General features: G+C 37.9%; 1 protein-coding gene across 1 annotated transcript in view; it reads right to left on the reverse strand.

Moving 5' to 3' along the window:
- LOC120734101 (F-BAR and double SH3 domains protein 2-like) overlaps window positions 1-10,305 on the reverse strand; it is a 35,160-nt gene extending 24,855 nt beyond the window's left edge. The window contains exons 1-4 of the mRNA XM_040032673.1: window positions 10,072-10,305; window positions 6,667-6,764; window positions 2,622-2,667; window positions 2,258-2,318 (exon numbers count right to left, since the gene is read on the reverse strand). Coding sequence (XP_039888607.1) covers window positions 2,258-2,318; window positions 2,622-2,667; window positions 6,667-6,764; window positions 10,072-10,092 — 226 coding nt within the window. The 5' untranslated portion in view covers window positions 10,093-10,305. The remainder of the gene's footprint in view (window positions 1-2,257; window positions 2,319-2,621; window positions 2,668-6,666; window positions 6,765-10,071) is intronic.
- Between the last annotated feature and the right edge of the window lie 3,107 nt (window positions 10,306-13,412).

The following is a 13,412-nucleotide window of genomic DNA, read 5'->3' on the forward strand; positions in this document are numbered from 1 at the left end:
AATGACGGGCATTGAAGCTGTCTAATTCAGTGTGGCCCGTACACACCTAGTACATTTAAACCTGGTTTATTAAGTCAGGCTTATTTAACAGCTTATTTCAAATACTCGTCTCTCTCAAAGAAGTTTAAATAAATATTTCTCTTAGTTCACCACAAAAATATTCACCTTCACACTAACCCAGTCCTGTTGTCATGCCTCTTACAATCAAGTTCCTCCACAAAAGTCCCTTTTTACTTCTCCATTGTTAAAAAATTGTGTGAAGCCAATCGAGCAACTATTATGTACCCACACTGGAAGTTTTGACAGCATCAATGGAGGAAATTGGTCCATAGACCTGCATTAACAACAACAACAACAACAAAAAAACCCACACAAATCAAAACTTCAAACTTTAAAGTCCAACCAATCATTGATTAATCTGGCAATAAATAAATAATTAAATAAAATCAAGCATTTATGTGCCTCAGCCAATCTGACCCGATTAAAGAATCTGCAGAGGATCCCAGTAAGTTATACTTGTAATACCTGTATTCCATTTAAAATCTTAAAGGCTGGGTAAATTACACATTTTCAGCATTACTAGACAAAAATAGGTCTTCCACTTGTGAGTGAATGTGTATAAAAGCCAAAGGTCAAGATTCACTCATTTGTACGCACATTAATTAAGGGGAGAGCTACAGGTAGGGTTGACTGATTATGGGAAAAATCTAAATCCAAATAATAAAGATTAAATGTAACTTTCTTTTCTTTTCTTTTTTTTTGGGTCAACACAAAAATCGAGCATTAAACATCGTGATCTCAGTACTCACACCTTCTGATTGTCTCCTTGAGGATCACAAATAGGATACAGGAGACAAGGGGGTGAAACTGGCCAACAGCCAGTGAGAATGCGCTTGACTCTGTGCCAAGGACACCAACACAGCTCACACTTAAGTTATACAAAGACTGATGTTGTGTAACACTGACCCCAGTACCCTGTGGCCCCGCAGTACTCCCAAAAGGATTGCCTGGGGAACCTCACAGATCCATAAAACGCATGCAAACTGTACAGTCAAACTCCTATGACCCCTCCAGGAGTTCTGCAAAGGCAATGAGCGGGATTCACATATTTCAATTAACTGAACAGCCTTGGCTGCAAGAGTGTTTTTTCCTTCTACAGAGTTTGACATAACTGATGGCAAGTAAAAAAAATAGTTTTTTGGGTCAGTGATGATGTTTCCACTAACTGCAGTTATGTGAGACAAACAGCTAGATGAATGCTATTTTTCTGGCTGTCAATGCTGTCATTTAAATCAAAGGAAGCATTTCAGGTAATAAAAATCACGTTCTTATTGTCATGGTCAATGACTCCGGTCATGCAGCATTTCACTTTCATTTGAGACTGTAAAACATATTTAAGAGCATGTGTGAATAAAATTATTCACACACGCCCACACATATTATTAAAAAAAAACTTATTAGCCTGTTTATCAATAGGAAAAAGCTGCTATCACAGCTGAAGTGAAGATGTTACTTTCATAGATTAACGAGGATCTGCAGCTTCTCATCTCTGACATACAGCGAGCAGCAAAGATGCAACAGCACAACTACAACAACGAACCCAGGTGGAGTGACAGAAAACACTTTTCTAGAGTCGACAACAGCTGTGATCACAACCAAAACCTCTGTTAATAAAAAGCCAGTGGGGTTCTTAATAAATCCAACTTTTCAATGGAGTTTAAGGGAAAAGAAAAACAGTCTTTGGTTAGATTGCCACGATCACTTTCATTGGCATTTCCCTTGTAATTTTTCCAGGCTAACAGTGTCCATCCTCTCTGCAAGTCAAAAAAAGGGGCATGGAGTATTCATTTCAAAGCTTGATCAGCTTATTTTACCCAACAGTGTATGAAGTAAAAGAAATTAGCTTCTTAAACAAAAGGCTAGTAAAGTTGACATAAAATACTGACACTGCACTGTCTAGTGGAATGTTAACCAAAGCTCTGTAAGGACAATAAGCTCTTGAGCATGACAGAACAATCAGGAACAGATATATACACACTGCAGAAAAGCATTAATTTTCTCTTCTTCTGCTGATGTTCTTTCCCTTCAGCTACCAGCTGGGCTTATAAAACAGATTAATCCTGTTTCCGTTTGTTTGACTTTTCACAATAAACCTCTTGAGCACCAGACACACATGGGCAAACACACATGTAAGGTTGCTGGTTAGATAACTACAGATGAGTCCCCTCTTTTCACAGAGCTGGTGGACATTCCTCACAGGGCTGCAAGACCTGAACAGAGAGGGGATTTTCAAACATTCGACTGGCGTCTCTAGGAAGCTGCGGGCAAAAACAACAGAGCGAGGAGGAAACGAGCCAGCGGATGGCTGGTGGATGCCGTTCTTCTCTCTGTTGTGGTGTTTTTTTCTGCGGCTGGTTTCCATTCATGAGCTATCTGGCCACATGAGAACTAAAAGCTTTCTTAGGGCCACATCCTCAACCTCACTGTCATATGGTGTGTTTGGTGGGCTGCATCGTAACAAATAAGCGTATTTTTAGCAACAGAAATGACAAGGCAGCACAGCAGCGATGCTAACGAGCATCAGTAGTGGCGTGAAGAAGACGACAAAGAGATTTACTTACCTGGGCGTAGTCCCGCTCTATAGCTGCCCTCTTTTGGCTGAAAGTCCTAAAGAGAAGAAAAGGGAGTACATTTGTAAAACAGCACAGCACAATTATGGATAAGACAACATACAACAAATCTACTGTTTGCATCCATAAATAAAACCAGGATTGCAAAGACAATATGAGTTGTGTTTACTTGAACTTCAGATTTTCTTGCCAGTATATACAGATTTCCAGTCAAAATGATCTTTCACTGTCATCTAATAACACACAGACATACATTGCTTTCATAGCGTGGTCAGAATGACACTTTGAGGTATGTGCCAGTTTGCCTTCTTCTTGTTGAATGTATGTACCTGTCCTTGTGGCAAAATGTGGTTCTGGAGAGACCTACTACAGTGAGAATTACCACAAAGTATTATTGGATTTTGGATATACAAAAGAAAGAATCAGCATGGCCAATATGTTGGCTGATATTAGCTATACGCCTATATATTGGTATTATATTGGTATCCTTTCCACTAGTAAGCACTCGGCTTGGCTTGACTCTGTTTCAGTCATTTTCCATTACTACTGAGTACTACCTCAAGGTGGATGGGGTCGTCATAGCAACGCAGCCAAAAGTCACAACAATGGAGGACGGCAAAGCGATGGTGTACTTGCTGCTCGTTCTAAGCCTTTTTGCCAGATCGGGCGACAACAGAACGCATGCCACCGATTGGCTAGTCAGTGGCGTCACACGATGAGTCATGAGAGCGTCCTACTTTTGCAGAACACAGACTCTCTTAATATTGTACCTTAAAATCTAGAAACAATAATGTAAACATCACGTAACTTCTACTGTTGTAAGACACGTTTCTACTAGATATATCAGACAAGTTCACTCGAAAACCAAAAAAAAAAAAGTCCATCTAGACCTGCTAATTTTAGCCACACTAACATTAGCAGTAGCTCATAATCAGACATGCAATATTTGTACACATCTACAATTGAATGAGTCGACGGATTTTTTCTTCAGTTTAATCGACCAGTCTCCTGTTCAAGACAAAGTGACAACACTTGACAATAGAGGTCCAAGAAATCATTAAGAATCTGCTGATGTAAACATATCCCACGTATCCCACACAAACCTATCCCATCTAGCATTTTTCAGGTATTTTATACCCGCATTACTAAAGTTGGGTACAGGAACCTGGTATTAGGGAGGTATTACAGACTAAAGCACTGATAATTTTTGACCTCAGTACTGAAAAATGATTGTGGATATAGTGAACTTTGTCATCCATGTGTAAAAGCAACATTCTTTTGTGATACTACACAAGAAATGGTAACATAATTGCCTCCTGAGAAGTCATTAAACCTATATAAAGATAACAGTGGCAATAACATCAGAAACCACCAGAATCTGAAAACATACTGTGATTAAAAAAACACTCTTAAAACCAAATGACCACGCTTCCTGATTATTCTTAAGCTTTTATTACTCCCCCCATTCCACGTCATCCCCTTAGCTGCCGCCCTCTTTCTGTGATAATTAACATGGATGTTTCTAATGACACCATCTAGAAAAAGCCCTACATTTGTATCCTACATATCAGAGGCGCCGCTCTTTTTTTATTGCCATTTCAATTATGGTTTTCTGTGAGATGCTCGTGGAAAACCAGCACTTTTTACTCACAATAACAGGAAGTTAATCACAATTCAACTTAAGTTTATGCAAAGTCTAAGAAAAGAAGAGAGGTCAGTGCCCTGGGAAAAATTCGAGTGAAGCAAAATCATCATTAAGTCGTTAAACATGTCGAGACTTGACTTCCATGCTCCACCCTGCCTCCAAACAATCTGCTGTACTTCCTGGGAGCTTCCCTCTCTTCCTCTTCACTGCATTTCCAAGGCTCCCTTTATCTACTGACCCCCACACTTACTTCCTGCCATTTTCCCAACCAGAGCTTTTGCTGACAGCCAGACGTAATTTCAAGTTTGCTGAATCATTTCTTGTCAGTGATTGAGGAGCGACCCTTAAAAAAATCTGTACCAGCAGAGTTTCACATTGTTCCTGGCTGAGTAAAGTTGCTCACCCTCCCACAGCGAATGGTTCAGGGTAGTCAGAACATCTGGCAGCTCTCTGTGACCTTGACTTCCAGCTGTTTGGAGGTCCACAGCTCCACCACCAACCACAGACAGGAAGCGGGGAGCCAGTAGGCTGTCAAATCTAAGGCTCATGATACAACCACAACCTTTGGCTTTTAACTTTTAAAATGCCTACGCATCTGAACACAGAGCTCTCTGTGTCACTATTTGTTTACTTGGCCCGATCCTCAGTTTTATAGACTAATCCACTTTGACTTTTGGATTTGGTTTCTTTAAAAAAGTGAAAAACAATCTTCAAATAGCCTCAGAAAAACGTAAGAAGAAATAATTGGTTTAATTTCTACTTTAAGGTGTGTAAAACGAAAACATGAGAATGATACTACAGAATAAAATCACATCATATTGTCATTTTGTAGGTAGATAATGGTGCCATTATCAAGAGATTAAATAAAAAAGAAAGAGAAGATTAACAAAAACTAGTCTTTGGCTATAAATTGATTTAAATTAGTTGCAGGTTTTGGCAGAGCTAAAATGTGCTTAAATGTGTTCTGAGGGCTCAAAAAAGATGAAAAAAAGGCAAATAAGAAAAGCAACACATTTTGGCCCACCCCTCTGTAATTTCTAAAATGTTCATAGTATAAAAAGAAAACTTGCATCCCACGAAAAGGTCATTGTTCAGAATAAATCTGCTGATTCTGAGGAGCTTTGACTGACTTTTTATGGACACTTATTCATTCACATATTTACAACAGCACATGCCTGAATCGGCACTGAGTAATGGCTTACAGTTATGCGTTTTTGCTGTAGCCCGTACATGAAGCCAGAAGTTTGCTAACTTAGCTAAGCACAAAGCTTCACTTTGTCCAAACATAACAACAAACAGGCTAATTTTAATGTTTATAGACACCAGCTTTGACTAACCAATCCTGCTTGCCAGGAACAACTATAAGGAAAAATAAAAAAATACAATGCAAATTTGTGTTTTTAATTTAGTGCTTGAACTTGTGGTGGTAGAAGGAATCTCAGGGCATAAGAGGGACTACCAATACCAGCTGTAAAGCAAGGATGGGAGACCTGCTGGAGAAGCAGCTAAGAAGCTGAGGACCTGAGGAGTGCCATAACAGCAAATGAGGCAGATGTTAAGGAAAAAAGAGATGGGAAAGGTCACAGCAAGCTGTTTAGCCGCGACTAAACTCCCTACAATTTTTTGTTAAGTAAACGTTGAACAAATGAATTGGAGAATCATCCACATGGTGGACAATTAAGATAAACTCCATGAATTGTGATACACATAGCAGGAAAACCTGTGTCCTTGTTTCAAATATCAAGACTCTTCAGTGAGAAAATGATGTGTTTTTTGACTATATGGTACTATATATCCCCAGACATACTTGAGCAGCCTGGTCAAATAAAGTCTGTGTGTGCAAAACACTCCTATTTCACTATTTCATACAAACTCATTTTATTTCAGTGCAGTGAGTCTTTTAGTTTCCCTCCTTTGTTGTCATTTTCATAGAGAAATATGGAGCAGAGAGCAGAGGAGAAGCTACAACCAAAGCCAAAGATTTTGACCCTTAAATACTGGAATTTAAACACACCCTAAAACTCAGGCAAGGATGTTAGAAGCTCTGTTCCCAGCAGCAGCTCTCTCGTGAATAATGCAATAGCTTCCAATTAGCAAATCATAATAAAATACCTCTTTTTCAACTGAGTGCTGTCACTTGCTGTGATCATGTTTACTGAATTTTTTGTGCTGTTTCTAAGGTTGATGGAAAAGAACATGAGGTGTTTGGTTAATGCTTGATCTCCGGCTACTAGATTAAAAGATTCATGGCCATGTTCATGGAAATGCTCTAATTACTTTTAGAAGACGAACAGCTTTGCATATGAGGACCAGTCTGAAACTGTTTTACCTCTTCAGAAAAATCATCTTGGCATTTAATAGGTACCCTGTGATGCACCTGTGTTTGCTTACCTCAGGTCTTCAAGCAGGTCACACTCTGTCTGGTGTTTGATCTGTAATCTGCTCATCTGCTCAGCATGAATGTGTTTCAACTCCTGGGTGACCCGGACCTGAACAGGGGAACAGAATAAGGCTCATTAGAAACACCTTAAAGCTGTCTTCTTCTTCTTCTTAACCTCATACAGGTAGACCAAGGAGATTTAATCCTGCACAATCACAACAGGAGCACCTCTAGAGGGTAGATTCAGCTTAATTATGAGCTGATTCACCTTAGCTCATAATTGGCATTACTGGAAGTGATAACCATCATTATCAAGCAGTACCTGCAACCAGGTGAGAATTGGTCTCTCTGGGTTTCTAATTGGATGTGAATCAAAAGACCAAGAGTCTCATTACTGACCACCAGGAGTGTTTTGAACTTGTCGTATAAATACATATGAAATGAACTTATTAATATCAACTGATTTGGAGGTTTTGTCTCATTATTTTGGTCAATTTTCCCCTTTTGTATTACAACTCAAAAGTGAAAATCTGTTAAAAAAAACAAAACAAATCAAAAATCAAATATGATCATTTTATTTTAACATTGTATGATGTTCAAAACAATATGCCCAGCCAAAATACAAGAAAGCAACAATGAGAAACCTGGAGCAAGATCAATGGGTTAGCAACACACGTTTGCTTAAAGTCGGCGTTTTCGGAGAGCTCTTCTTACCTGGCCAGGTCACCATGACAACTGAAAGCATAACCTACTCCGTAAGAGGTTATGTTCAGAGTTTTGGTGTAAAACCTTTTTTTTTTTTATTTTGGGGGTGGGTGTTTAGCTTACAGCATGTTCTCAGTGTGTTATAGATTCTCTGTTGCAGGACTGCATGCAACCTGTTGAGCTGTATCTTACTAACAACACATGGAGGAATGCAGTTCTGTAAAGTTGCAGCATAAAAATGTATCGCACAGTCACTGGAATCTGCATGCATCCACTTGGTTATGCAGAAAATGAATGTTTTCATGCTTGGTTCTAATCTGCTGCAGGTCTATTTTACACAGCTGGACACATTTGTGCAACATTTCTTTCCTGATTCATTACAGCTTTATTTTTTTGTGGCGTATTGTCTTAGATCCCTATCACCAGCTCCTCTGATAATGTTTGACTGATGTAGGTGGAGAAAGTTAAACCACCATTGTGACGCCAATTACTTTCGGCCAGGGGTGTCGGTTTTGTCGAGCCAGATAATGCATAATAAAGCCTGGCCATGTCGAATCTGATGTGTTTTCCAAGCTTCTAAAACACAGGCAAACACCAAAATTTTAAAATAACCACTTCATCCTCTCACCATCAGTGCACTTCTGGATATTTAGCTGACATCTTAGTAAAAATATATATGTTCTTAACTCAAAATATAGTGTGTTTCATTCCCATCCCACATAATTCACACGATCCATCCCCCCGTTTTCATTTTATAACAAAAACAAATAACTGAAAATATCATAAGTAAGTTTAATAACACGATGCTTAACACATCTTGCAATTTAATTATAAAGAAATGACTTACTGAGAGCTAGTAAAAGGTGGAGAAATTAGTTAACTATTCCAGTCATCAGGCCGAAAAGCAATCAGATATTCTGATGATCTATTTTTGTTTAGTCTGCGAGCAAAGAGAGAATAAAATAAGCAATCTAATGATACAATGTATGCTTTGAGGCATTTCTGATGGATATTTTTGATTTTTTTAATGCTTTATGGACCAAAGTACCACACAAAGGTAGCGTACTGATCAATAAAGAAATCAATGTTGTGTCTTTAGTCTAAGATAATTCTTTAGATAAACTTTTAGCTAACTAAGAGTCCAAGGAACACAAGATAGAAAGCAAAGCCTCATTAGTGTCTTGTTTGTCCAAAAATGTCAAAACAATCTGCTAATAACACAATTACAAGCAGAATTAAATTTGTTTTATTATACATTTTGTGGCTGTGTGAGAATAAATCATTATTATTAATTAATATCTTCTTACAGATATGATTCAGTATCTTTAGGTTGATCCTTGGGCGTGAAACTATTAAGTACAATAAAAGGGAGAGCAGGCAGTGCCCTTATTCCTTCATGAGCGAGTACAGAGGCCAGGAACCTCAGCTAAAATAACATAAACTAGATAAAAAGTCGTCAAAGATGCTTTACCTTAATAAACAATTTGCAAAAACATAGAAAAAATCCAAAATAATCAACACTGCTGCCACTGTAAATTATATTTTCAAGCTATCAGTATGTTAAACGGACTGCTTGTGTAACAGTTAAAAAGTTTTTCCCTAGGGCATCAGCAGGAAAAACACAGATTTTTACAATTACATCACCCTTCATGGGGGTCATGCAAAATGTCCAAACACATTAAAAAAATCTTTAAACGCTCCATAAAGCTCCAAATACAAAACAAAAATTAACCAAAACCTAACAGCTTTATATTTACAAAATGTCCTGTGGTTAAAAAAACTGCCCTGCTGTTGAGTCTTGTTATTGAAATATGATCCCACATGAACATTTTTTCGCATAGAGGCCGACTTTGCAGAGATTTGTTTGCTTTCATGCTTATTTCTGTAATAAAACACTTAGAACTAATCTATACTTTAACACCTACTGAGCTGTTTTAAGCTTTAAATACACCCTTTTAAGCCAACTAGTGCTTTTCTTCCGCACACAGACTTTTTGTTAGAGAGAAAAAAATTCCACAAAACTCCGTACTAGTATCTGTCAACTGACTCTCCCGGAGCTACAGGAATATTTGCATCACAGTTCTTAACTTGACTTGTAAGTTTTATAATAAGGTTAGTCCTCCTCTTAAAATCGGCACACGTAAAAGCACAACTTGTATCTGCGTTGGATAAAATGAGGACCTTCTTCCAGCTTTTCACCCCCCCAACTCTGCTCCTCTTAACTAGCGGGTGGCAGCGGGACAGGAGGGAGCCAAAGTGGCATTTACTTGAACTTAAGCGTTGCTTAGCTGGATCAGTTTTGAGCCGATGTAAAACAAAATCTCCGTAATATTATTTATTTAAACAAAATAAACTTTTTCTAAGATGTGCGCACTTTTGCTGATGCATTTATTAATTTTAGCTGTCACTTTAGCAGGACCCTTTCTCCGTTCGAGAGGGAACGGGGCACGTTAACGGGGCTATTCTCCCTTAAAAAAGTGGCACATGGGAGTCTTTTAAAATAAGTTTTCCTCTTGTGGTGGTATTTATAGAGGTAATGAAAGCAAAATCGACATATAAGCAAACAAACAAGGACATATTTGGAAAATAAAAGGGGAGTTTCTTCATTTAAACCGGGCGAAGAGCAACAAAGCATAAATTTCCAACCATTAAATATGCACCAGTCCGTCGAAGTAACGTTAGCTCAGGGGGCTACAACGGCAAAAACTCACCTTTCTCGGCGGAGGCTGCATCCTTGTTCCTTGACATAAAAACTACGCAAAAGAAGGCGAAAGTATGTCTGAAAAAAAAGTCTCTCCAAACGTTACGACCAAATGATAACGGAAGAAGAATATTTCAGCAGGCTCAAGCGGCCATGGCGAGTCCAGCAAGTAGTAAGTTGAGTCCCGTTGAAAACACTGTGGCCCCAGGGCGCAGAAAACACTGCAACGAATCAAACCCTGCGCAATTAAGACACACTTCCCGACAAACTTTCGAAATAAGAGCCCGGTTCTGGGAAACATAGAGGCTACTTCCGTGCAGAATCTCGAAAATAAAAGCACGCTCGGTCAAAGTGTGGTTTTGAACAGATATTTTAAGGTTTTATGTAAGTTATTTTGTAACGAATTAACACATGCCTAACACATAAGGCGCGTTATACATGGGAACATGAGATTTTTGTATAGATAGATAGATAGATAGATAGATAGATAGATAGATAGATAGATAGATGGGGGTATCTATCCATTTATCTATCTAGTTATTCGTGCGTGTGCTATAAAAAAAAATTTCTGCAATAAATAATTCTTAAAAATAATACTACAGTTTGTACTCTAACTATTATTATACTTAATAATAAGATTACAAGCATATAATTATATATTTGTGTAGCAACTAGAGATGGCACGATACCACTTTTTAATGTCCGATACCAATTCCAATATCATAAATTTGGATATCTGCCGATACATATATAAATCCGATATAGCGTATTTTGTAATCAATAAAACAATTTTATAAGTTCATACTCAAGTTTTAAAAAACAAGAGACTGAAGCTATTCTGTTATACCTGTATGCAAAAAATACACTCCACCCAAAACATTTTATGGTTCAGCAACACTGATCAATCTTATAAATTTAAACCTACACCATCCTCCCTATTCTGGTATTTTAAAGAGTACTTAGTGGAAATATTAAACAACCTAACTAATAGGGTTGCCGACTCCCAGCAAAAATATTAGGGAACCACCCCTGCCCTTAATCGATGTAATCAACTTTAATTTAATGCAAGTGTAAAACAAATCCACAGAAATCAATTATTTTTCTACAATATTTAAATAGATTCAACATCTTTCTTCAACAGAATTGCAGACTGCACAGATGGTACCTTCCCAAAGGAAAAAGTACTATAGCTTACTAGGGTGTATATTAGACTTATTAGTTACTATATACAATAATGGATTTCTATACATTTAATCAGATGACCACTTTTGTTGTAATATTCAGATAATTATTTATTCAAAGTTTTTGACTGACATAACAAAGAAAAATATTTCTTTGTGCCCCCCTCTCCCTGTTAATGGCCTACCTGGCCCCCAACAAAGCTTTACTAGATCCGCCCCTGCACAGTTACCAGCTGTCAGCTACTTATAAAATGATCCTGGTGTTATTTGTCTCTCAGAAACAGTTCATAACTTCCCTTCAACTCATTCATGTCACCTAAAAGGTAAACCTGTTTCTCCATCACCTGCTCAGCTCTGATGATTTAGTAAGGATCTTTCATCTTCATGTTTCCCTCTCACCACATATCCAAACGGATATCATCACCAGCAGCTTTTACAGCTGTGGCTCCAGCAAACCTCAGCTGTTACTAGAAAGTAATATTAAATACATTCTAACAACAGCTTATCACGCTTAAACGTGCTGCTGTTGTTTATCCACTGGTCTCCTCTTTCTAGCGCAAAGTGGGCGATAAACAAACAAGAAAGACGGGACTTGTGGCAGAAAAGCCGATCAGCTTATCATTGATCAGTTTCATGTTTGAAGTAATAACAGGAGAGGAAGGGAGAAAGAATGAGAGAAGTAGATGCAACTGCGCAGCAAAGACAGAATAACTCCAGCTTTGTGTCTATTTTTTAATTCTAGCTGAAGTACGGGACAAATCGCTTCCTTTTCACCTCAATATGGAACTCTGATGGCCAGTCCAGCTGTGGCTCAATATCTCAGTTGTTAAGCTTAACGTGGAAATACTATGCAAACATTCAGGGATGAACTTACACACTTGCTTTACTTCTGTGGGATAGTTTTCGCCGACATGAAATGCAGCGGTTAGGAAGCATGTGGCGAGGCTCCAAATGCTCCAACAGCCCGCTGACAGGTCTGGCAGACAACAGCTCTATCACGTGACAAATACTGCTCTGATGCGCCGAGCTGGGTTATGCTAAGTAGCTCGTTTTGTGAGGTGATTTTGTGATACTTCAGATCGGATTACATTTTTTTTCTTTTTTTTCTCTCCGATATCCGATCCAGTAATTTAGGTCAGTATCGGATCGATACCGGATCGGTCCATCTCTAGTAGCAACAGCTGGTTTGAAGGCTCTAGAGAACTGTCTTTGTAAACTGACATTTCTTTGTAATAGCAAGGAATTAAATTTCACTTTAACTGAACTTTTCCGGTAAGGAGCTGAATTAAGGGTTCAAAAGCCAGACATTTTCCATAACGGGCTGTAAATTAGGTTTAGTATCTCTGATACTAAGAATATGGTTTAATTTAACAAGCAGCCAAAAAGCAGATTAAAGCAGAGAAGGAAAACAGTGTTGGCTTAAGGGGGGTGTCTAATTACAAAATATTCTAAAAGAATTCATGAGGAAGATAATGTTTCCATTGTTAGTCTAATTAATTTCAAGTAAAACTTTTGATAAGCTTTAATATGCTGCAAAGATATTCACATATCCCAAAATTTGTCTTGCAGCCAATAAAAAAAATATAAGAATGCGCTCCAAGGAGAAGAGATGGATCCACTCCCCTTTCTGATTGGTCCTCTTCACTCACGTGGCAAGCCACTGTCTCTTTGACAATGAAGATCGCGCATGCAGGATCATAAGTGCGATTTCCTGTGAAGTTTTCAAAATAAAATCATGTTTTTATGCACCACGTTTTGTAGGAGCAGCTTCAGTAATCTATGAATTTTAAAATAAGAACGAATATATAAATATATAAAAACAAATGTGGAGTAATATTTAAAAGTGATAATGTTTTAAAAAATCCACAAAAACGAAGCAAAACTTGGTATAGAAATAAAATGTGTAAGAAATAAATGTTTTAAAAGCCCTCCAGCTCCTGAGTGTGAGACATTTTTTTTAAACATACACATTTTGTATTTAAAATTCTTTACCAACATACTGCGCATCAGGCTGGATTATTACCATCAATGTAGACTTTAACATAATTAAAATGTATTTAAAAAAAAATTAAATACTGTATAGGCATGGAATGCTTCACATTACAATTTATTTTAAGACAAAATGAGATGTGTTTCTTTCATTGAAACAGGTGTATGCCTAAATAAATTT

The sequence above is a fragment of the Simochromis diagramma genome, unplaced genomic scaffold, assembly GCF_900408965.1.
Source record: "Simochromis diagramma unplaced genomic scaffold, fSimDia1.1 OVJJ01000216.1, whole genome shotgun sequence".
Lineage (NCBI taxonomy): Eukaryota > Metazoa > Chordata > Actinopteri > Cichliformes > Cichlidae > Simochromis > Simochromis diagramma.